The following is a 22090-nucleotide window of genomic DNA, read 5'->3' as shown; positions in this document are numbered from 1 at the left end:
CTATGTTATCTCTATATAGCCGTACAGCTAACGCTAGCCCCCGTCCTGCGCTGAGACCCGCCGTCGCACGCGCACGCACCCCCGGCACTGCCCCGCGCCCATGCATGGTGGCTCCGCTAGGCAGCGTTGCTTCTCCCATCGCACCTCCCCGAGCTTGCTCCGGCTGCCGTGCTCCGGCTGCGGGCACAGAGCCAGCTTCTCCCATCCCTTTAGCTGTCATTTTTTGCCTGTTTTCACCCGGGGAAAGACAGCTGGACTAAGAGGTAAGAGAGAGGGAGGGCACAAGGGTGTGCAGAGGGCCGTCTGGGCTGGGTGCAGAGCCCGCGCCCGGAGGAGATGGGGCTGCCGGGGCTCCCGCCTGGCCCGGCCGCTACTGAAGTGACTGGGTGACGTCTCAGCCTGCTCCCGCAGCCCGGAGGCAGCCCCAGCTGCCGAGGGGAGGCCGAGGTGGGAGCGGGTGGGACGGGAACCCTGCCTGGGCGCCCACGGGGAAAGGAGCAGGGAGCCGGGCACAGGGCGGCGCGGCTGGCAGGAGGGAGGGAAGCGGCTCTGGGAGAGGCACGCCGAAGGCAGCCGCCTTCTCGGGGCTCGCTGGGGCCCTGGGAGGGCTCTCACTGCCAGCTTGCTTTGGAATTGAGTTTTTTGTAATCTGTTTTTTATTTTTTCTGCTGAGCTGAAGCGAGGCATCCAGACATCGTCGGGTGCTTTGAGGCTGTGCGAGCCCGAGCCATCCGTCACTTGCTGTCCCCGGCGACCGGTCATTAGCTGTGACGAGAGACTTGCTGCCAGCACCTACTTGCGGTGGAGGCGAGCAGAGCTTCTCCGAGCTAGCGGCAGCCTGGCCCTCGCTCCCTGCGGGGGCCGGCAGCCCTGCCTTCACCCGGGCGCCCCTGCCCCGAGGTCCCGGTGGCCTGGAGGGGACTCCCCGAGGGACCCTGACCCCTCCCCAGGTCTCTGCAGGGAGTTCATCGCCTACCCTTCTCTGCACATCTTCCCTGAGGAAGCACCTGAAGGTCCTCATCCCTCCTCCCTGCCTGCCCCGGGCCCACAGGGGAGGCTCGGCAGCCTTCCTCCAGCGCAGTCTTCCTCCAGGCCCCGGCCGTGCCAGGCGCTGGGAGAAGCCCATGTGCCCCCTCCCCTTCCTGCCCCCACTCGCTCCCTCTCTTTCGGCACTGCTTCCCGGGCCCGGCGGGGTGAGAGCGGCCGAGGGAGCCAGCCCGGGGCAGCGGGAGGTGCGGGCAGAAGGAGCCAGGCTGGCGCAACGCGAGCCCTGGCCCCGGCGAACTTTCCTCGCGGTTCCCGGGCCGTGCCGAGATGCAACTCTCGGCGGCTGCTGGTCACCCCCCGCTTCTCTCCGCGCGCCGCGAGCTGCCCCCCGCCCCGGCCCTGCCCGCTCGCTTGCTGCCTAGCGCTGCCGAAGCTCGCCGGCGGGTGCCGGGGCGGGCGCCGAGCCCAGCCCGCTGCGCACGGGTGCGTCTCGAGCCTCATTTTTTTGTGAACATTTGTAATTGTTCCCACAGCTTGTCGTAAAAAGAAACTTTGTTAAAGGGGGGGCAAAAAAAAAAAAAAGGAGAAAACGAAGCCCCTTCCGGAAGCAACAACAGGAAACCCATCCGTCAAGAGCTGCCCTCTGTCTGCACAATAAAGCCCTAGGTCGTGTGCTGGAGCCGCGTGTCTGTGGGGTGCGGGGGGCTCCACGGGGGCCCCCCGTGCCCTCGCGTCGCTGCCGGCCGGGCCCCATTGTGAGCTCGGGGCCGGGGCTCCGGCGGAGCCGCGGGGACGCCGGGACGCCGGCCAAGCGGGGTAGGTGGGGCCGGGCACCCCCGGGGGGGTCCCGGGTTGGGAGGGGGGGGTCCCCTGTTCCCGGGCAGCAGGGAGGAAAACGCCGGTGTAATTGCATCCTGCCTGATCACCTGCAGCCGGTGCTGCCCAGGTTACAGCACCCCGGCGCAGGCGCCCGGGCCGGGGCCAGCTGCCCCCCACGCCCCCCACCCCGGGCGCCCTCACCCCCACCTTCGCGGCAGGCCTGGGGGAGGCTCCTCCGCCCGCCGCGCACCCCAAGGGGAGCAAAACCCAGACCGTCTCCTCCGCTCGGCTCGCGGCTCTGCCCCGGACCCTCCCGGCAGCTGCGGGCTCCCCCTTCCTGCCTTCCTCCCCAAACCGCCCCGTATCTGGACCCCCCGGCGTCGCCCCTCGTTCCCGCAGCACCCTGGCCCCCGTCTTGCTGCCCTGCTCGCACCCCCTCGCCACGGGCCGCCAGCCCCCCGGGGCTCATGGCCCCTTTAAGCCTTCCCGAAGCTGGAATGTGAGAGGAGCCTTTCGGCGCCCTGTGAGGCCAGATAAAGACACTATATTTATCTAGCCGGTAACCCGAGCCGTGAATTTCTGCCGCGGTGTTTTTACGCGGCCCCGCGGCCCTCCGGCACAGCCCCCTCGGGCCATTTCGCCCCGTCCCCGGAGGGCGGAGGAGCCGAGCCGGGGGCCGTGGGGCGCCGCCGGCCCCTCCGCATCCCTCGCTCTGCTCCGGCCCCGGAGGAAGCGGCCGAGGCGGCAGGACGGGCGCGGAGCACCGAGCCCCGCCGTGGAGCCCCGCGGCCGGGCCGGCCTCGGCCCCGGGACCGCCCCGCCGGCCGCCCCTCGCGCAGGTGAGCGGGGCCGGGGGGCGAGGCGTTGCGAGGAGGACTCGGCACGACCCCACCTCCACCCCCCCGCCCTCCCCTTTTCCCTTTGCCCGGGTAAAACCCTGGGGAGAAGCTGCCGGCCGCTCAGCCTTGGCGCCTCGCTGCTCCCCGCAGCCTCCTCGTCGCCCAGCGCTCGCCGCCCGGGGTGCTCCCCTGGGGTCCCTTCTTTTTTCTCCACCCGCAGACCTCAAAGCAATGGGTCCTAGGTCAGGGTTCCCCGTGGGTTTGGCGTTTTGCTGCCTCGGGGGGGTGGCCCGGCGGGAGGGCGGAGGAGCAGGTTTTGCAGCCAGGCGGGTATGTGTCAGCGGCACCGGGTGAATCCAGGCCGGTGACTCCCAGCCAGCATGTGCAGCAAGTTGGAGGGTTCTCAGGCCCCGTGCCGGCGAGGGGCATGCCTTTGCCACGGGAAGGGCCTTGGCTGGGCTCGCCCCTGGCAGCACGCGTGACCTCGGTCCCTTAGCCATGGGAGCGAGCACGAGTGACACGGGGGAGCCCTGGAGCCGCGGTGGCACGCGTGGCCTGGGCACCGGTGCTGGAGCAGGGCTGCTGGGAGAGCCCCAGGGCTCTGAGGTCTCCCTGCCTGCTGCTTCCCATGGGCTGCTCGCAGAAGCAATCCCACCGGAGCGCATTCCAGCCAGGGCTGCCCGGGGCTGCCTTTCCCCGCGGGAAATGCAGCCGTGCCTGGCCTCATCTCCCGGGCACGGGCCGGGGGCTGCCCTGAGCCCTAGGGCACCGCGGGGACGTGGACGTGGAGTTCCTCCTCCCCAAGCCGTGTCCCCTCTGCGCCCGCCGTCCCGGCGATTGCTCCCTCCGTAACCTCCAGGCTGGACTCGGTGTCTCGGGGGACGCGGACACTGCTCCAAGCCTGCGTAAGCGAGAGGCAGCTGTGCGGTGGCACCTTGGACTGAGCTGGGGCTGTGTAAGCTGAGCCTGCCCGGGTGCTCCGCAGGCTGCGGCGGGGACACGGCCTTGGCCAGGGCCCAGGTGCAGGGCAGCGGCTGCAGAGGCAGCAGGGTGCCCAGGAAGCGTCCTTCCCTGCTCGTCTGCCTCTGCGGCAGCCCTAATGCTACCGCAGCCTGGAGCTTTCCCATCGTGCCCGTCCCTCGGGGAGGCTGTCTGGAGCTGTAGGCCGGAGCTGGAGCCTGGGGGAGGATTGCCCAGCAGGGAGAGCAGCCCCTGTGGTGCCCGGACTCCTGGGCCCCCTCTCCGTGCCGGCTGCTCCCCGGCCGTATGATGACGGAGCGGACCGGACGTTCCCGTGCCTCAGCTTCCCCGGACGCCCAGGGAGGATAATGAGGGTGCAGGAGGCCTGACTCAGCGGTGCCGGCCCGGGGCTGTGCCAGGCGGGAGGAAAGCTCAGCGTTGTTGTGGGCAGGGAGGGGCCGCGCGGGCCAGGAAGCAATGGGAGGATCCAGGGTTTTCTCACACCCCCTCAGCTCCGCCGGCTCACGGCTCGCTCTGGTCTCCCGCAGCCCTGGGGTCCGCGCAGGGCAGGCGGTCGCGGTAGACGCAGCGGTCTGACACGGTAAGGTCGCTCCCGTCCCTGTAACACGGACAGGTTAGCGCCCACGTCCGGGCCAGGTTTCTGCTCCTGGTTCCCACATCCCGCTCCGGGCTGCCCCGCATGGCCCAGGCGCATCCGCTCTGTGTCGCCCTGTCCCGCTGCCAGAAAGCACCTGCCGCGCTCCGCTCCAGCGCCAGCACCTTTCCCGGGGGCAGAGCACCCTGCGCGCACCCAGGCGAGCCGCTGCCCATGGCGGCGGCGGCACCACGCGCCCCGGAGCAGAGATCCCGGGTGGGCAGTGGGTGCAGGACGGGCTGCTGCATGCTTGGGGCCGGCCCGGAGGCGGCCGTGCGGAGCCCGGGGCTGCGGCACCTCAGCTGGCCGGGGGCACGCGGAGCGGGGAGCGTCAGAGCCCGGCTGCTCCGTGCCCCGGGCCAGGCGGGTGCTTTCCGGGAGCCGAGGGGCTCAGCGGCCGGGCCAGGGTGCCGTGTCCCTCCGAGCGCCGTTCCCCACCGCGCACGGCGAATCCCGGCTGGCAAAGCCGCTGCCGGTCCCTCCCAGCACTGGCAAGGGCGTCCAGGGCCTGGCAGGGAAGCGCCGGGTGTTTTCGCGGGAGCATTTGCCTGGAAGCGGATTATTCACCCCTCCGTTCCCAAACAGGTCTGTGCACTCCGGCTTGCTCTTGCTTGTACATAGTTTCCTCTCCGCAGTAGCAACAGCAACCGGGAGGTGGCCGTACGGCCACCAAGCTGGGCTAGTGGCCAGGAGGCCACGGTGGCCCACAGCGCTCCCCACTGCCGTCTCCTAATGCGCTCCCAGGCCACCTCCACACCAGGGTTAGCTGGGATGGGGTAGGGGCACCCGGGGGCGGCGGAGGGGGCTCGTCCCCGTCCCGCCGTGCGGCGCTCCCTCCCCTCCCGCCAGCTCCGGTTTCGCGCAGATCGGTTTCGCCTGGCTGCCGGTGGAAAATGCAGGGCGCGGGCGCCCCGTGCCCGGGCGCCCGGCGTCTCGCCCTGAGCAGGACGCCCGGGTCCCCGCGGGAGGACCGCGGCGCTGCGGCAGCCCCTCGCCTTGCCGGGCGGGCGGCGGTGCCCGTGCCCGTGCCCGGATGTGCGAGAGCGGGGTCGGGCCGGGTCGGGCCGGGCGCCCGGCTCCGTCACCCGCCGGCGCCGCTGCCGCTTGGCGCGGGGCCCGCACGGGCCAGAGCCCGCCCCAGCTGGGCTGGGAAAAAGCTCTGAATCCCGGTCGTCTCCCTGGCGACTGGAGACTCTCCGAGCCACACGAGCCGCTGCCCCGCCAGGCACCCGGGGCGGCCCGGCGCCGGGAGCGCCGCCACCGAGCCGCCCGGCCGGGGCTGCCGGCCCCGCTGCAGCCCCCGCAGCGGGCAGGGCACCGGCCGCCTGCCCCTGCCCCGGAGCAGCCGTGCCAGGGCCAGGCCCTTGGGCCGGCTCCGGACCGGCGGGCTGCGGGGCGCTGCAAGCGGCGGTGGCAGCGACGGAGCCCCGCTTTGCCGCTGGCCTCGGGGACCAGGGCCCCCCCGCGGGGCGCATCCCTGCGCCGCTCCGCGTCTGCCGAGCGCTGGGCTGGCTCCGCGTTTGCTCCGGGTGCCTCCGTCCCGCCTGTCCCCCTCTGCTGCTGCCCCTCGGGGAGAAGCCGCCGGGTCCGAGCTGGATACGGGCTGCCCGTGCGGCGGGGGCCACCGCAGCCGCCTGGCCGCGACGGTTCGTGTCGGCCCGAGCCGTTGCTGGGAGCAGGCGGCGCACGGGGCCGGCCGCCGGGCCCCGAGCGTGGGGGGCAGCCCCCCGGGCACTGCTTGCAGCACGGCACGGGGGTCGTCAGCCTCCGCCACGGGGAGCAGGGGTGGAGCGCGCGGACTTCCCGCGACTCTCCGGGAGGGCTGCCGGCTCTCCGGGGTCTCCACGGCTCCCGCGGGCGCTGACGCCAGGCTCTTCTCTTGCAGCCGATGCCTCCAGCGGAGCCTGCTGAGCCCCGGCCTGCAGCATGTCCCAGCTCTCCTCCACCCTGAAGCGGTACGTTGACTCGTCCCGCTATGCCGAGACCGCCTACGGCAGGGTGCCCGCCGGCTACAGCTCCTACTCCTCCTCCTACGGCTCCGCTTTGGCCGCGTCCTACGCAGACAAGGACAAGATCGGCTTCAAAACCAGCCCCGCCACCAGCTACCTGGCCTCCGCCCGCTGCTGCCACGCGGGGCTCTCCCCCAGCAGCGGCTACGACGCCGGCCGGCTCGCCCTGTACCCCGACTCGGGCGCTCGCCTGAGCCCCGCGTACGGCCGCAGCCAGCCCCGGGCGCCGGGCGCCGGGGGGCTGAGCGGGGGGGGCGCGTGCTATGCCTTCGCGGGGCCCCCCGGCAGCCCCCCGGGCTACGGGCCCGCCGCCGCCCCCCTCAGCCGTCGCAAATCCACCAGCCACTCGGACCTGGCGCGGGAGTTCGCGGGGCTGCGCGCCTCGGACAGCGGCTACGCGCCCGCCGCCAGCCCCCCGGCCGCCCGCACCCTCTACCAGGCGGCCGCCCGCTCCGACTACGTCCGCGACTACCTGGAGAGCTACGGGAGGAAAAGCGGCCGCGACGGGCTCCCCGCGGCGCCCCGTGGCCCCAGCTACGCCGGCCCCAGCTACGCCGGCCAGCCCCGCGAGAGGGACAACGGCGGCTGCGGCGCGCCCGCCTGGGACCCCCCGGTACGTGGTGCTCGCCGGCAGCCGGGGGGGAGCGAAGCTGGGGCGTCTCGGGGCACGCGGGCAGCGCCGGCTTGTGCTGAAAGCCGAGGGAGCTCACGCACGTGCTCCGGGGGGGGGGGGGGGGGGGGGTCTCGCCGCGCTGCTCCCTGTCGCCGTTTTTCCCCGGCTGTGCCGGGCAGGGACGGCCCCGACCTTTCCTTGGCGCTGCCTTGCATTGCGCAGCGGTCCTGCGCCAGAGCTGCGCGGTCGCCCGTGCCGTGGGCACCTCGGGGTGCTGGGGACACGCAGCCGGGGAGGCTGGTTGGGCTGGGGCGGATGCTGCGACAGGGACTCAGTGCCCAGGGGCCGGCCGGGTTTCGCACCGGCGCCCCGCAAGCTCCCGATGGCAGGTACCGCCTGGCCCGGCCGTCTCCGGGCGCCCAGCCCCGAGCAGGCAGCGTGCTGCTCCGCGTGGCTGCGGCAGCCGGCAGTGGCCACGGGGTCGGCAGCCACGCTGCTGGCGGCGCGCCGGGGACAGAGTGTTTTTTCCATGGCTGTGACGCTCCGTGCAGCGTCACCGGTGGTGGCGGAGGGCTGGGTGCCCCAGGTATAAACCAGCGCCGCGCCGTCCGCCGAGCGCAGGCTGGGCGCCGGCACCGCACGCGCCGCCCGGCCCGGGCGCACGTGGGAGAGCAGGCGGGTGATTTTCCGCTTGGGTTCCCTTCCGAGCTCGAGTCGGACCCTGCCTGGGGCCGGGGCTGACCTGCCCTGCGCTCCCCTGCAGCTCCAGCCCACCTCGGCGGGGAGAGGGGAGCCGGGAGCGTCTCCTCCCCGAGCGCAGGACAGGAGGTTTCTCGGCTGGTGCCCCGGCATCCCTCCCTGGGCCAAAGGGATCGGGAAGAGGCCGGGGAAGGGCACCGGGCCACGGAAGCAGCCTCCAGGCTGCTGCCCGCCCCCCGCTGCACACGTCTGCCCTGGCACCCTCACCGCCGGGGGCAGAGGGTGCCCCGCGCCTGGGCGAGCCCGCGCGAGCAGCAGGGACCCCCTGGGGCAGCGAGGGGCTGTGCCACCCCCAAACCATGGCCTGGGGGGTGTGAATGCACCCTGGGGGTCGTCCCAGGTGCCGGGCAGGCGGGGAGGCTGCACCCGTGCCGCAGGGCTGGGTTCCCCGGCTGCTCACCTGCTATTTTCCACTCTCATGCTCTTCCCCCCTCCCCGGCTTTTCCAAGCTGGGAAGCGAATGCATCCGGTTGTAAAACAGACCGCAGGCGCCCGCGGTGGTGCCAGGTGCCGGAAACAAGCCGGGGGGCAGGAGGGAAGTGCGTGTCAGGGCCCCGGCACTGCCGTCGGTTCTGCCCCATTAGCCGGGCGCAGGGCCAGCAGCACCCGCTCCCCTCGGAGCGGGCGCAGGCCAAGCCGGAGGAGATCGTGCCTGGGAGGCGAGGGTGCCCGCCTTGGCGCCTACCCGCACCGCGGCTCCGCACCACGCTTTGTGGGCCTGCCGGCTGAGTGGAGGCGCGTGGCGCGGTGCTCCCGCGCCTCTGCGGGCTCCCGGGGAGGGCAGGCTGCCGGCGGGGGGCAGAGCCGGAGCCGTGCCACCCCATTAACTGCCCTGGGCAAGCACAGGGTCAGAAGGCCAGAGCCGCTCGCAAGATCACCGGCAGCTCTCTGCAGTCCTGTCCCGAGCAGCTGACAGCCCTGGCCTGCAGCCAGTCCCTGCCCTGGCTGCCTTTGCGGTGCCCGTCGGGCCCGTGGCGGAAGGTCACCGCTGCGGAGGGGACACCTGAGGACAGGTAGCTGGCTCTGAGCAATGATGTCCAGCCAAGGCTCCCTTCGCTCCCCAGCTCCGGCCTTGCCCGGAGAGCCCGGGTGCCCGGAGGGAGATGCTCTGCCGTATCTGGTCCCTGGAGCTCGATGGCCGCAGGCGAGGAGGTTCATCACTGGATGCTGTGCATCCCACGCTGCCCAGTTCCCCCGCTCTTGCCTTGAAACCGGCTGAGCCAGCTCAGTGCCTCCCCTGCGGGGGGGGGGGGGTGCTCTGGCACCTCCGTGCACTGCTCGGGGCCGGCCGGACCCTGGGGCAGATCCTGCCTCGGAGGCTGCTGCCGGTCCGCAGGGCCGGGCAGCCAGCGCGTCGGCTCGGGGCGCGCAGCGCGTGGGGCACACTGTGCGAACGGCCTGTGCTTGCCCCCCATGGGCACGCGCAGAGCGGGGGGCTGTGGCACCCGGGCGGGGTGGGGGGGTGCGCAAGCGGGTTGTGGGGCACCCGTGCGGCCGGCGGGGCGTGAACCGCCGCGCGCACGCTGTGTCCCGGGGTGTGTACAGTGTACACACCGCGGGGTGTGTACATATACACACGCACGCGTGCGTGCACACGCACGCGGCGATTACGACAGCCGTCCTGCTGTGATGCAAAAAGCCCCGGCCTTGCAGATGAATAACGCTGCAAGATGCCTCCTCGGATATTTTTATTGGTGCCAAAAATAGTCTCCCTCCCTTCCCCTCCCCTCCCCGCAATCAGCCCCTCCGCCGGCTGTGCCGGAGCTCGCACGGCGGACAGGAGAGGCTGCAGCCACAGCAATTGGGATGCAAACAGCAGCCACCGACTCCGGCTTTGCCGTGTGGGGGGGACCAAGGGGGCTGACACCGGAGCAAAGCGGCCGCTGCTTGCGTCCCCTTCACCCTGAGCCCTGCTCAGGCCGGCGGCTCTGGCTGCCCTCCGCGCGGCCCAGCGCGCTCCCTGCCTCGGCTGCCCGTGGAAATTTCCCCGCGCGAGCAGGCGGTGAGGACACCCGGGCGCGCGCAAGCAGCCGCAAGCCTCAGTCGTCGCTCGCCCTGCTGCAGCCAGCGGGGTGACGCAGAGGGAGACGCCGGGCCGGGACGCAGGACACCCGGGCTCCCTGCCGGCCTCCGCATCTGCCCTTGCTGCAGGAGCGGAGCCGGAGCCCGGCCCGCTCCATGCCTCGGTTTCCCCCGTGCTCGGAGGGGAGGCGGGAGCTGGTGCCCTGCTCCTTGTGGGGAGCCCAGGGGGTCCCTTTGCCTCATGCTGGGCTTTGGAGTAGCTCTGCCCCTGCAAATGGGACGAGATGCAGAAGCGCTCTCTGAGCGCAGCGCCGGTGCAGCTCCTAAAGAGCCGTGCGCTGCCTGCTGGTGCTCGGCTCCCCGCGGCGGCCCTAGCCAGGGAGAGAGGCTGCTCCCCGAGAGGCGGAAATCGCGTGCTTGCGAGCCCCCGCACCCCCTCCGGCAGCCAGCAGCACCGTGCGGGGCGCTGGGCAGCGGGGTCTGCGCGCCGGGGCTCTTCTGAGCCAGTTTTGCCAAGAAACCCGCAGCTCAGCCAAGCATCTGCATCCCGCGGGGCTGCAGACCCCCCCACCCCCCGGGGAGCGGGTCCCCGGGGAACCGGTGCTGGGCTCGGCGGGTGCCCAGGCCGGGGGGAGGGGGGGATCTGCACCCTCCTGCCATCCCCCCCCCCCCCCCCGGTGCTGCTCTGGGGCTGGCGGCTCCCGGCCTCGCAGCGTCGCAGGGGGCGGACGGAGAGGGCGGCACGGGGATGCTGCGAGCGCGCTCTGCAGCCGCGGCGGAGGCAGCCGGGGCCGCGGGTACGGCCGCCCCTCGCGGGCCCCCCTGGCTTCCCGGCTTCGCTGTACCACGCGGCGCGGCGGGGGCTGGCCGTCACGGAGCCCTGCTCCCTCCTCTCCACCCATTTGATGTCAGAGCCGCTCAGGTGCCGTCAGCCCCAGAGCCGGCATCGGCATCGCGGTCGCTCCCCCGGGCACGGCCGCCCGCCGGTGCCCGCCAGCAGCGGCCAGCCCAGGCCCCGAGCCCCTGCACCCACCGCCGGCCGTGGCGTGGGGCCCCCGGGCATCCCCCCCGGCAGCACCGGCCCTCGCCGGCTCCTCTCGCCTGAGCACCCGCCGGGGGCATCATGAGGGACTCCTACACGGTGACGCTGCCCGAGGAGCCCCCGGCGCTGCCCGACCTTCACAAGGACCTGCGCCCCCGCGCCTCCATGCCGGGCTCCTTGCTGGTCTCCACCTTCGTGGGGCTGGTCCTCAACAAGACCAAGGTACGAGCCCTGCGCGCCCCCGCCGGACCCCCCCCATCCCCTGCGGGAGCGCCGGGCAGGCGGCTCAGGGAGGGGGCTGCCCCTGCCCGTGCCGGGGAGGAGGGGGCGCCCCACGGCCCCGGCTCCCCCTCGGGGGGTCTCCCGTGTTGCAGAACGGCGATGCCGGCGTGGGCGGCCGTCCCCGCTGGCCGCGGTGCAACGCCCGGGAGAGCAACAGGCGAGGTGGGCGAGGGGGGTCTGCGCCCCGCGGCGCGGGGGTCGCGCTGCGGCCGGGCTCCTGCCGCCTCTGCCCGGGCACCCCCGGCGCCTGGCAGCCCGGGGGAGGCAGGCACGGCCGAGGGCTGGGGCGGGGGGGGGGGGGGGGGGGGCGCGGAGAGCAGCCGAGATCGGGTGTCGGGGCTCCGGGGTGCTCGTCCCAGCTCTGCCCCGACGGTGACCTTGGCCGAATCCCGGTGCTCCGGCGTGCTGCCCTTTGCAAGGAGGAGACTCGCGGGCCAGGCCGGCCCCTCCAGGCCGTGCCGCCGGGCTGCGTCCGGCCCGGCCCGGAGCCGCCGTGCCCGCGGCAGGTCTCCTACCCCCGCGGAGACGGGGAGCAGGGCCGGGGGGCCGGCAGAGGAGGATCCCGGCACTTATGTAAGCCTGGCAGCTCCGGCTCTCCCGGTGCGCGGGCGGGAGCTCGGCACGCCGAGCCCGGCGGCAGGAGAGTCTGTGCCCCGTGCGCCGTGCCCGGTGCGCCGTGCCCGGTGCCCTGTCCCCCTCCCGCGGCGCAGCCTCGGGGAGTCCCCAGCCGCGTGAGCCAGCTCTCCAGCTCTCCAGCTCTCCTCCGCCGTCTCCAAGCAGCGCCGTGTCCTAGATAAAGCCCCGGGCGAGGGGGGGGGGGATTAGCTGGAGTTGAGTCACCTAGGGGAGGGGAAAAAACACGGGGAAAATGAGACCTCGGTGCGGACGGGCCTGCGTGGCGGCGTGGGGTGCCCCCGGGTGCCCCGCGGGCCCGGGCTCGGCCCCGGGGCCGCGGCGGGCGGCACGGGGGGAGGCCGGGTGCGGGGCACGGCGGCACCCGTGCCGGCGGGACGAGCCCCGGGACAGCGGGGGCGGCTGGAGGAGGCTGCCCCCAGCCCGGCCCCGCGCCTCTCCCCGTGCCCGGGGGTGAGCGGCAGGGATGCTCGGCGCTTTTCGCAGCGCGCTCGCGGCCGGCTCAAGCTCCGGCTTGGCCCAGGGTGCGCGGGGGCCGCGGGAACACGCTCCCACGCAGGATGCTGGGTTTGCCCCACGGAGCTGCATGCCCCCAGGCAGGGTGAGGGGGGTCCCTGCTGCACGCCGGACCCCCGCTGCTGGGCGATGCCTGCGCCGTCGCTAAGGAGCGCGTGTAACCGTAGCTGGGTTATTTTGGGCTGCTGTCAGGGCTGGGTGCTGAGCACCTCCCACACACGCACCAGCTGCTGCTATTTCGGAGCTGCTGGGCCCCCTTCCCTGCTCTCCTCCTCCTCCTCCTCCTCCTCCTCCTCCTCCTCCTCCTCCTTGTGCCTGGGGCTGGCAGCCGGGGCGTTTGCCCGGGGGCTGTTAAAGCCCGGTCGCGCTCGGGGGCACGGCCGCTGCCCAGCTGTCCGGCGCGCGCAGCTGCGCGCGTCTGTCTCTGCACGGGGCACGAGCCCGCCCGGCTCGCGGTGCCGCCTGGGGCCGGCGACGTCCCCTCCGCCCCACCGGCGCAGCCCGGCGAGGCGGCAGCACCGGGAGCAGAGCCGCGAGGCTCAGCTTGCGCTTCCCCGGCTGGACTTTACCCTGCGCGAAAAGCCATGCCGAAGTCCGGGCTGCGTCTGTGCACGGGAGGCGCGGGCGAGGCGGGCGGCAGCGGGCCGCCGCGGCGCGGGCGCGGGGCAAGGGGCAGCAGCGCAGCCGGGCGGGAAGGACTTTGAGCCCCCGCGTGCTGCCCCGGCACGGGGAGCTGAGCCGCGCCGAAGCGGCCAGCGGGACGAGGCCGGGCGGCCGCGGCCGGGCGCGTGGCCAGGCTCCGCGGCGCAGCCAGGCCGGCGGGCGCCCCGCGCCGCAGCGTGGCCCCGGGGCAGCGGCCGCGGGCGCGCGCTGGAGCCCGTCTCACCCGCTGCTCCCCTTCTCTGCAGAGCTCCAAGGCGGTGCAGGGGCTGACCGGCCTGCGCAACCTCGGCAACACGGTGAGTGCTCGGCCCCGCTCGCGCCACTCCTCGCTCCTCCGCGCGGCGGGCCCAGCACCGCGCTGCGGCGGGAGCCCCCGGCCCGGCCCCTCGCCCCAGCCGGGCACGGCCCCGGGGCGCTGCAGCGGCGCTCCCCGCGGAGCCCTGCACCGCTTCGTCGCCGGCCGCAGCCCGCCCCGGCGCCCGCCTGCGCGGGGGCCCCCGCTGCCGCTGCCTCCCGCTGCCTCCGTTGCCATGGTTTTCCTTTCTGCCTCCCCCAGTGCTTCATGAACTCCATCCTGCAGTGCCTGAGCAACACCAAGGAGCTGCGGGACTACTGCCTGCAGAACCAGTACCTGCGGGACCTCAACAACAACAGCCGCACGCGCACCGCGCTCATGTCAGGTACCGCCGGCCGCCTGCCCGCCGCCCCCTACCCCGCGCCCCCTCCTCCCCTGCCGGCGCCGCGGGACCCCCCGCGCGCGCCCAGCCCGCGCGAGCCCCCGGGGCGGGCGGCCGCGCGCCGCTGAGCGGCCCCTCCGCCGGCAGAGTTTGCAAAGCTGATCCAGCTGCTCTGGACCTCGTCCCCCAACGACTGCGTGAGCCCCTCCGAGTTCAAGACGCAGATCCAGAGATACGCCCCCCGCTTCGTCGGCTACAAGTAAGGGGGCTGGGGGCCCGGGGCGCGCGGCGCGGGGGGGGCCGAGCCGCCGCTCACCCGCCGTGCCCCGCGTCTCCTCCAGCCAGCAGGACGCCCAGGAGTTCCTGCGCTTCCTCCTCGACGGGCTGCACGGCGAGGTGAACCGCGTGCTGGTGCGGCCGCGGGCCAGCACGGACACCCTGGACCACCTCCCGTAAGCGGCGGGCTGGGAGCGGGGCGGCAGGCGGATGCTGGCCGTCCCCGCGGACAAACACGCCGCCCGTGAGCCAGGCCCCGGGACGGCAATGGGTCCCCTTGGGGGCCCGGTGGCACCCGGGCCAGCACTCATCCCCCCTCTGTCTCCTCACCTCCCGCAGTGACGATGAGAAGAGCCGCCAGATGTGGAGGAGGTACCAGGAGAGGGAAGACAGCCGGATCGGGGGTGAGCATGGGCCTGGGAAGGAAAATGGGGCTGCGGGGAAGGAGGGCAGGGTGGGGCTGGGCACCGCGGCGGGAGCCGGGGGTGTCTCACCCCTCCTTGTCCTGTTCCCGCTAGACCTCTTCGTTGGGCAGCTGAAGAGTTCGTTGACCTGCAGCGAATGTGGCTACTGCTCCACAGCCTTCGACCCCTTCTGGGACCTGTCTCTGCCCATCCCCAAGGTAAGGTGGCCCCATGCCCCTGTGTCCCCACTGTCCCCCCATGCCCCAGGCAACCTGACCCAGCTTTGTGCTCCCACAGAAGGGCTACGGCGAGGTGACCCTCATGGACTGTCTACGACTCTTCACCAAAGAGGATGTGCTAGACGGGGACGAGAAACCGGTATGGGGTACGGGGCACGGGGCACGGAGATGGGAGCACTTGCTGTGGCCCAGGCTGGGCCCGTTCCCCTTCGTTCCCCATCCCCAGGACTCCTCAGTTCAGTGTCCTGCATGGCTGGCTTGCTCCCTGGGCCACTGCTCACATGATTTATCTCCCGCAGACATGTTGTCGCTGCAAAGCCAGGACAAGGTGCACAAAGAAATTCAGCATCCAGAAGTTCCCCAAGATCCTGGTGCTTCGTATCCTGCTGGCTGGGGTGCGGGGCCGGGGGAAGGGGGTGCTGGTGAGTGGGGTGGGGGATCCAGTTGCATCCCAGTCCCCTTTGCTCCCTGGCTCCTTGACACCTGCCCCGCAGACCTGAAACGCTTCTCAGAGGCCAGGATACGGACGAGCAAGCTCACCACCTTCGTCAACTTCCAGCTGAAGGACCTGGACCTCCGGGAGTTTGCCTCGCAGAGCTGCAGTGAGTGCTGGGGCTGGGCGGTGCGGGGCCCAGGCATGGCTCCTGTCCAGCGCTGGGGGCACAGCCAGCTCTGGGATGGGTCCCTCATGCATGCCGGGTCCCCTGTGACCCCGGGGAAGGGAGGGGACATCCCTCAGCAGAGTTGTCTCCTGGGGTTCCTAGCCAGCGTGTGGCAGGGAGATGGGGCACGGAGGGGACAAGACCTGCGGGTGGCTGGGGGTTCCTCCTGGATCCTGTGGATGGGGATGGGGGGAAGTGCCCAGCACTGCTGAGTGCCACCCTTGCACCCTGCAGACCATGCTGTTTACAACCTCTACGCGGTCTCGAACCACTCCGGCACCACCATGGGGGGACACTACACCGCCTACTGCAAGAGCCCCGTCTCCAGCGAATGGCACAGTTTCAATGACTCCCGGTGAGGCTGCATGCAGGGCGCGGGCGCCGGGGGGGCTCAGGGGGCCGTGGGAGCAATGCCGTGGGGCTGGAGAGGGGAGACCCCTCTGCCCCGCAGCATCCTGCTTGGGGCGCCCCGATGGCTGGGGCGAGCCGAGCCCCGTTGCTCCCCATTCTTCATGGCACGTCTCCCCACATCTCCGCAGTGTCACCCCCATGTCGTCCAGCCACATCCGCAGCAGCGATGCCTACTTGCTCTTCTACGAGCTGGCCAGCCCCTCATCACGCATGTAGCCAGCCCTGCCTCCCCGGGGACCCCGTGCCGCCCCACGCCAACCACCGTGGCTCCTCACAGCCCGTTCTCCTTGGGCTTCCAACCACGACCACCGTGGCTCCTCGCAGCCTGTTCTCCTTGGGCTTCCAACAACGACCACCGCGGCTCCTCGCAGCCTGTTCTCGGGCTTTCAACCACAACCACCATGGCTCCTCGCAGTCTGTTCTCCTTGGGCTTCCAGCCATGACCACCACAGCTGCTTGCAGCCCATCCTCCTTGGGTTTCCACTGTTGCCCTCCAGGCAGAAACAGGAGGCGAAGAGGAGAGAGACCAATGACATGGTGGTGGTCAAGAAGCTAGTGGCGGCCGGGGAGCAAAGCCCCGGGGACAGGGACATGGACACCGAACTGGAGAGCAGCCCATGGCAGGGCAGGGCCCAGGCAACTCAGGCACCTCCTGGTCACTGGCATTTGGTTTTCGCCTTGGGGTTGGTTTTTTCCTTTCTTTTTCTTCGTGTGTAATAAAAGTACTGAGCAGGGGACTCGGCAGGCATGGGGCCACCCGCCCCACTGACTCGGCTAGGACATCTGCTCCTGGACCTGGGGACCCAGGAGCGCCTCCCTCCTCCCTCTCGGCGCTCCCCTTTGGCTTGGCCATCCCGGAGGAATCGTGAGCTGCTCCCGGCACCTCTGGACCACCTGGCAAAGGACCCCAGCCTTCGGCCGTCTCCATCCCGTCCGCAGCGGGGACGCGGCCCCCGCCGGGCGCCCTCCCGGTGCCTCATGCGTGCTCCTCGAAGCCGCCTGAATTCAGGCTCAGACTCTCAGGGGTGGGGGGAAACACATTTTGTGGAGTTTATTTGTATTTATAATGGACTTTTCTCAACCCAGAGCACCCCTCCGGCTTCCCAACTCTTGGAGGACTTGTGCTGGGGCATGCTTTGGGTAGGTTTTACCTGCCTCCTCATACGACGGTGCCTTAAACCATTTTGGGGAGCGGGAGGCCGTCAGAGCTGCCCAGCAGTGTCCGTCCTGGTGGAGGAGAGGCGGGGGGAGATGGCGGCTTTTGGGGACCATCCGCCCCTGTGGCTTTCTCCTCCCCGCAGTTATAAGCCCCCTGGATGTCTGGGGATGCCCGTCCCCACCAGCCCCACTGCTCTGTCCTCCAGCTAGCAAACGCCAGTGGCCTTTTTAGCCTTTTCTCTAATTTATTCTCCTCCTCATCCCGCCCTGGCCGAGGCGCAGCGGGAGGGGAGAGGGGCCCGACCCAGCACGGCCCCACACCCAGCAAGAGGCGGCTACGTCCAGCTGCGCCACCCGGGCTCCCGGGAGCTCTGCCCACTGCAGGCATGCTGGGGCGCGGGCCGGGGCGTCCCCGTGGGGCACGGGCCGGGATGGAGGGGCTGCCCCGCGAGAGGGGCTGCGCTGGGGCGGCGCTGCCATTCGGCAGGTGGCTTGTTTACTGTGTAAGCAAGAAGGGCAGGAAGCGTCTCATAAAGGGAGACCCGTGCAGGAATAAATTTTAGCTTGAAGAGAGCGTTGTGCAGGCGCGCTTGTCTCTGGGCGGGCAGGGCCTGCGGCTTCGGCGGCAGGAGGGAAACCGAGGTGCCAGGACAGCAGCAGCGGTGCTCTGGGGCTTGGGGGCTGCAGGTCCCCCTCTTCCAGCCGCCCACGGGTCGCCGGGGGCTGCGGGAGCCTTGCCTTCGCCTCCGTCGTCCGGAGGGGCCCTGCACCGGCGTGCTCCCCGAAAACCCCTGCGCAATGGCCCCTTTCTGCCCCGCACAGGGACAGGGACGGGCACGGAGGCATTAAGGGGCTGCAGAAACGCAGCTGCCTGGGCGCACGCGGGGACGAGCCCAGCTCCGGCTCCCCGAAACAGCCCCGCACCGGTGCGGGGGCTGGGGGCACCAAGCAAACCCGCGGCCCCTGCGCCTGCCTTCCCGGCTCCTGGGTCTCCCCGCTCCCTGCCTCCACGGGCACACGGCGGAAAGGCGGCCCGGAGGGGGGCCCCCCGCCACCCCCAGCGCTGCCGGCGCCAGCATGCCTTCCCCTTTAAGACACCGGGTCTCCGTGCCAGGGTCCGACCTCGGCGTCCTCAGCTGAGTTGGATTAACGGGGCGATGCGGGAAGGGGCCAGCGGAGGGGACAGGGGCCGCCTGCCTCCCGCAGGGCATGGCCGAGGGGTCCCCAGGCGGGGGGGGGGCGGCGGCCGGGCGCGCAGGCACGGCCAGCGCCGCCGCACCTCTGCCCGGCGGCAGCGGCAGGTCCCTCCGGGCCGGCGGCGGCGGCCGGGGGGCGGGCAGCCGTGCCGGGGGGCAGGTTGCACCGGGAAGGCTTTTAACCGCGCGGCGCCGGGACTCGCGGGCTGCTGCCATGAGAGACCGCGCCGAAGTCGCGCTGTGCCCCGCGGCGCCGCGCTGCAGCAAGCTCGGGCAGGGGCGGCCGGGCGCGGCCCCGGGCAGCGGGTGCCCGCGGCCGCCCCCGGCGCCGCCCGCCGCTCCTTTGCAGACCGAGGTCCGCAACCCCGTCTTCGAGGGCGCGGAGAGGCCGGCGGCGGCGGCGCGCCCGCCCCGCGGCGAGGAGGACGGGCCGGGCCCCGCGGCGCCCCGGGAGCAGCCTGCCGGTTCGTGCGCGCCCCGCGCGGGGGGCTGCCGGGTCCGGGCCCGCTCCGGGGCCCGCTCCGGGGCCCGGTCCCGCTCCGGGCCACGGCCCCGCTCCGGGCCACGGCTAAGCCGCGCCGCCGTCTCGGCCCACTTCCCCCGCCCCCTCGCAGGCCGCCGCCTCGGGGTCCCGGCGGGCTGGCGGCACCGGCCCGACTGCAGGTTCACCTGGCTCTGCGCGGCTCTCATGAGCGCCCTGCTCCTCTTCCTCATCGCCCTCCTGCTGGGCATCGTCGTCCACCGTGAGTGCCCGGGCGGTGGGGAGGGGGGGACGCGGTGGCAGCCCCGAGGCGGAGGGGGGCACACAGGGGCCCAAGAGTGCGTGGAGGGGCCGGCGCGTTTGGGGGGGGGGGTTCAACTGCCCCTGCTGTCCGCTGCTCTCCCCCCGCCGGGAGCAGAGCTGAAGTCCGCGCCGCCACCGCCGCTGGGCTCCGCGGCCGCAGCCCTGCCCGCCCGCGGCACTGCCAACGGCACGGCGGCACCCGCCCGCCGGCACCCCTCGGCCCCGCGCACCGCGGCCAGCACGCCGACGCCAACACCGACGCCAACACCGATGCCAACACCAACGCCGACAGGTAAGCGTGCAGCGCCGGTGGCAGCGGCGGTGCGGGGCCCTCGGGGCTCCGGCTCAGCCCTGCCGGCCGTGCCGCCCGTGCAGGCTGCGGAGGGACCCTGCGGGGCCCTGAGGGCACTTTCAGCTCGCCCAACTACCCGGCGCCCTACCCGCCCAACGCCCTCTGCGTCTGGCGCATCGAGGTGGGCCGGGGCCTCGCCATCCAGCTGCGGATGGAGGCGTTCAGCGTGGAGGGCACCGCGTCCTGCCTCTTCGACCGCCTGGAGCTCTACGAGGAGCCGGCGGCGGCCGGCGGCACAGCGCCCGCCCCAGTGCGGGGCAGCACGGCCAGGTGGGAGCAGGGGGACGGGGCGGCGGCGCCCCGGGGGGCTGCGGGCGTCACCTCTCCCCATGCGCCCAGGTTCTGCGGCAGCGTGCCCCCCCCAACCTTCCACACCGACTCCAACCACCTGCGGGTCACCTTCGTCTCCGACGGCAGCGTGGGCGCCCCGGGCTTCAGCGCCCGCTACCGCGCCGTGGCCCCCGGCGAGAGTGAGTACCCCCGTGGGTCCCCCCCCCCTCCCCAGGGCCAGCGCCGCGGCTGGCGAGGGGCACCGTGCTGTCTGCGTGTGCCCCCCCCCCCACCCCCCAGAGAGCTGCGCCAGGGACGAGCACTTCTGCGACCGGGGGCTCTGCCTCCAGCTGGGCTTCGTCTGCGACGGCTTCCACGACTGCGCCGACAGGAGCGACGAGGCCAACTGCAGCCTGAAGCACAAAGGTGGGCTGCCCCCTGCCCCCCCCCGCACCCCCTGCCCTCTGCACCCCGTGCACCTTGCACCTCCTGCATCCTTCGCCCTCTGCACCCTTTGCTTTCTGCATCCTGCACCCCATTGCCCCCCGCAACCTCCGCCGCAGCGCGGCCCAGCTTGAAGGCGCAGCACGGGGTAGCAGGGCAGATGGGGCGAAGGGAAAGGGTGCAGGGGCAGGGGGTGAGCCGCATGCATGTCCCCCCCTCCAGAGTGCGGGGGGCCGCTGACCGCCTTGGAGGGGCATTTCTCCACCCCGAGCCATCCGCAACCGTATCCGCACCAGCAGGTGAGAGCAGCGGTGCGGGCAGGGGCTGAGGCAGGAGGAGGAGGAGGAGTGTGCGGGCAGCGCTGGGAGGAAGGCAGCCTCCCGCTGGGTCGAGCAGCGGGGGAGCCGGGGGTGTCCCTGCCCGGCTTCACGAGTGTCACGGGCTGTCCCCTGCCCTGCAGCTCTGTCTCTGGCAAATCTCGGTGCCCGTGGGCCACGTCATCGACCTGCACTTCCACAACTTCAGCCTGGAGCCGCACGAGGACTGCAGCTTCGACTTCGTGGAGGTGCACGACAGCGCGGGCACGGGGGCCCCCAGCCTTATGGGCAGGTACGGGCACAGCGCCGGGTGGGGAAACTGAGGCACGGGGCGGGCTGGCGGTTTGGGGGCCCCGCTGGGCGCCCTGACCCATCCCTCGCCTCTTGTCCCCCGCAGGTTCTGCGGCCACCGGCTGCCGCCCGCCCTGACCTCCTCGCGCCACGTCATGACCGTCCTCTTTGTGGCGGATGAAGGAGTGGCGGACGATGGCTTCTTTGCCACCTACCAAGCCCGCAACGCCACGGAGAGTAGGTAGCCGAGCAGGGGAGCAGGTGGCCCAGGAGGCTGGGCAGCCTCCGTCCTTGGAGGCTTTCAGCCTGGATAAAGCCCTGGGCAACCTGGTCCAAGCGCAGAGCTGGCCCTGCTTTGAGCAGGAGGTGGGGGTGGAGACCTCCGGAGCTCCCTTCCCGCAGGGATTACCCTGATCCTAGCCGGGGGGGTCACGGCTGGCAGCCTCTGCACGCAGGCGGGATCCGTCCCCCCTGGGGAATTTGAGATCTCCTAAGCAGGATGGTGACTACAGAGAGCAGGTGGTTAGCAGGGGGCCAGGCTAACTCCGCTCTCGGCCGTGCCCCCGCCGGGCGCCGCGCTGGCCCCTCTCTCCTGGCAGAGACCTGCAGCCCGGTGGAGTTTTCCTGCGGAAACGGCGAGTGCCGGGCGCCGGAGTCCGTGTGCGACGGCTGGCACGACTGCCCCGACGGCACCGACGAGCTGAACTGCACCGGCGTGTCCTACCCGGCCTCCGGTGGGTGCCAGCCCCCCCTTGCACCTCTTCTGCACCGAAAGCTCAGGCGGCGGCGGCGGTGCAGCAGCATCCTGTGTCCTCGCCGGGCCAAGCCCAGGGCTTGCAGCTCCCTCTGCACTCACCCGGCCCTGGCGGCAGGCCGGCACCCCCCCCTCCTCGCGCCCATGCTTAATGCCCGCCAGCAGCACATCTGGCGGGCACCGCTGGCGCTCCGAGCGGCAAAACGCCTCTCGCCACGGCAGGGTCCCTCTGCGAGCCCCTGGAAGTGGAGATGTGCCTGGGGCTGAGCTACAACACCACCTCCTTCCCCAACATCTGGCTGGCCATCCCCGACCAGGCGGGAGCCGCCGAGGTGCTGCAGGACTACCAGGTGAGGGGGCCGGGGGCCGGGCGGGGGCCGCGGCGCCCCGCCGCGCTCACGGCCGCTCCCCCGCAGACCCTCGCCGAGCTCGCCTGCTACCAGCACCTCCGCCCCCTCATCTGCAGCCTCTTCGCGCCCAAGTGCACGGCGGACGGCGGCGTCCTGCAGCCCTGCCGCGCCGTGTGCCTGGCCGCCGAGCAGCGCTGCCAGCGCTCGCTCGGCCTCCTCGGCATCCTCTGGCCCATCAACTGCAACATCCTGCCCGACTCCAGCGACCCCGTGGAGTGCTTCCAGCCCTGAGCCGGCGCGAGAGGAGCAGCCGCGGCCTGAGCAGGCTCCCCGGGGCGGCCGCCTGCCCCACCGGGCCCTTCCCCGTTCCTCCCAGTGCAGGCAGCCCCAGCACCGCCCTTGGAGCAGCACCCCCTGCCCCCCGGCCTGCCCTGGGGGCAGCTGCCCACTGCTCAGGGCTTTGGGCTCACCTGCGGGACTGGGACCCCGGAGAGTGGGGTGGCCTTTCGCAGCCCTGCTCCACACGCTCTGCCTCAGTTTCCCCTGCGGTCAGCTGGAGGCTGCCCTGCTGTGGGAGGACGGAGGGGTGAGGGCAATGCCCTGTGCTGGAGGGGCCCTGCTTGTGGGGAGGGCACCGCACACGAGTCCAGGCATCGGGGCAAGAGCAGTGCGTGGTTTCCAGCCCATTCCCGTCTCTCGGCCTCAC

The 22090-nt window shown here is 72.4% G+C and overlaps 2 protein-coding genes across 3 annotated transcripts; both read left to right on the top strand.

Annotated features, from left to right (window-relative positions):
* Window positions 1–2403: 2403 nt before the first annotated feature.
* USP2 (ubiquitin specific peptidase 2) lies at window positions 2404–15779 on the top strand. Of its 2 annotated transcripts, XM_062594637.1 has the most exons (13): window positions 2404–2645; window positions 6146–6882; window positions 13045–13095; window positions 13356–13479; window positions 13624–13735; window positions 13818–13928; window positions 14092–14156; window positions 14271–14374; window positions 14454–14534; window positions 14695–14773; window positions 14890–14997; window positions 15292–15412; window positions 15597–15779. In XM_062594637.1, exons 2-13 carry the CDS (start codon window positions 6187–6189, stop codon window positions 15682–15684), a joined length of 1740 nt encoding a protein of 579 aa, XP_062450621.1. In that variant the 5' UTR covers window positions 2404–2645; window positions 6146–6186; the 3' UTR covers window positions 15685–15779. The 2 variants fall into 2 exon arrangements, with proteins under 2 accessions (XP_062450621.1, XP_062450622.1); XM_062594638.1 differs by lacking the exons at window positions 2404–2645; window positions 6146–6882 and adding an exon at window positions 10588–10927.
* Window positions 15780–16002: 223 nt separating this feature from the next.
* MFRP (membrane frizzled-related protein) lies at window positions 16003–21675 on the top strand. The gene is made up of 13 exons (XM_062594407.1): window positions 16003–16104; window positions 18172–18286; window positions 18437–18565; window positions 18722–18866; window positions 18956–19228; window positions 19298–19428; window positions 19529–19654; window positions 19895–19971; window positions 20133–20281; window positions 20387–20517; window positions 20880–21014; window positions 21257–21384; window positions 21451–21675. Exons 1-13 carry the CDS (start codon window positions 16003–16005, stop codon window positions 21673–21675), a joined length of 1866 nt encoding a protein of 621 aa, XP_062450391.1.
* The last annotated feature ends 415 nt before the right edge of the window (window positions 21676–22090 follow it).

This window comes from Rhea pennata, chromosome 24, assembly GCF_028389875.1.
Source record: "Rhea pennata isolate bPtePen1 chromosome 24, bPtePen1.pri, whole genome shotgun sequence".
Lineage (NCBI taxonomy): Eukaryota > Metazoa > Chordata > Aves > Rheiformes > Rheidae > Rhea > Rhea pennata.
Note: the sequence above shows the minus strand (reverse complement) of the source record. Positions and strands in the feature narration are given on the sequence as shown.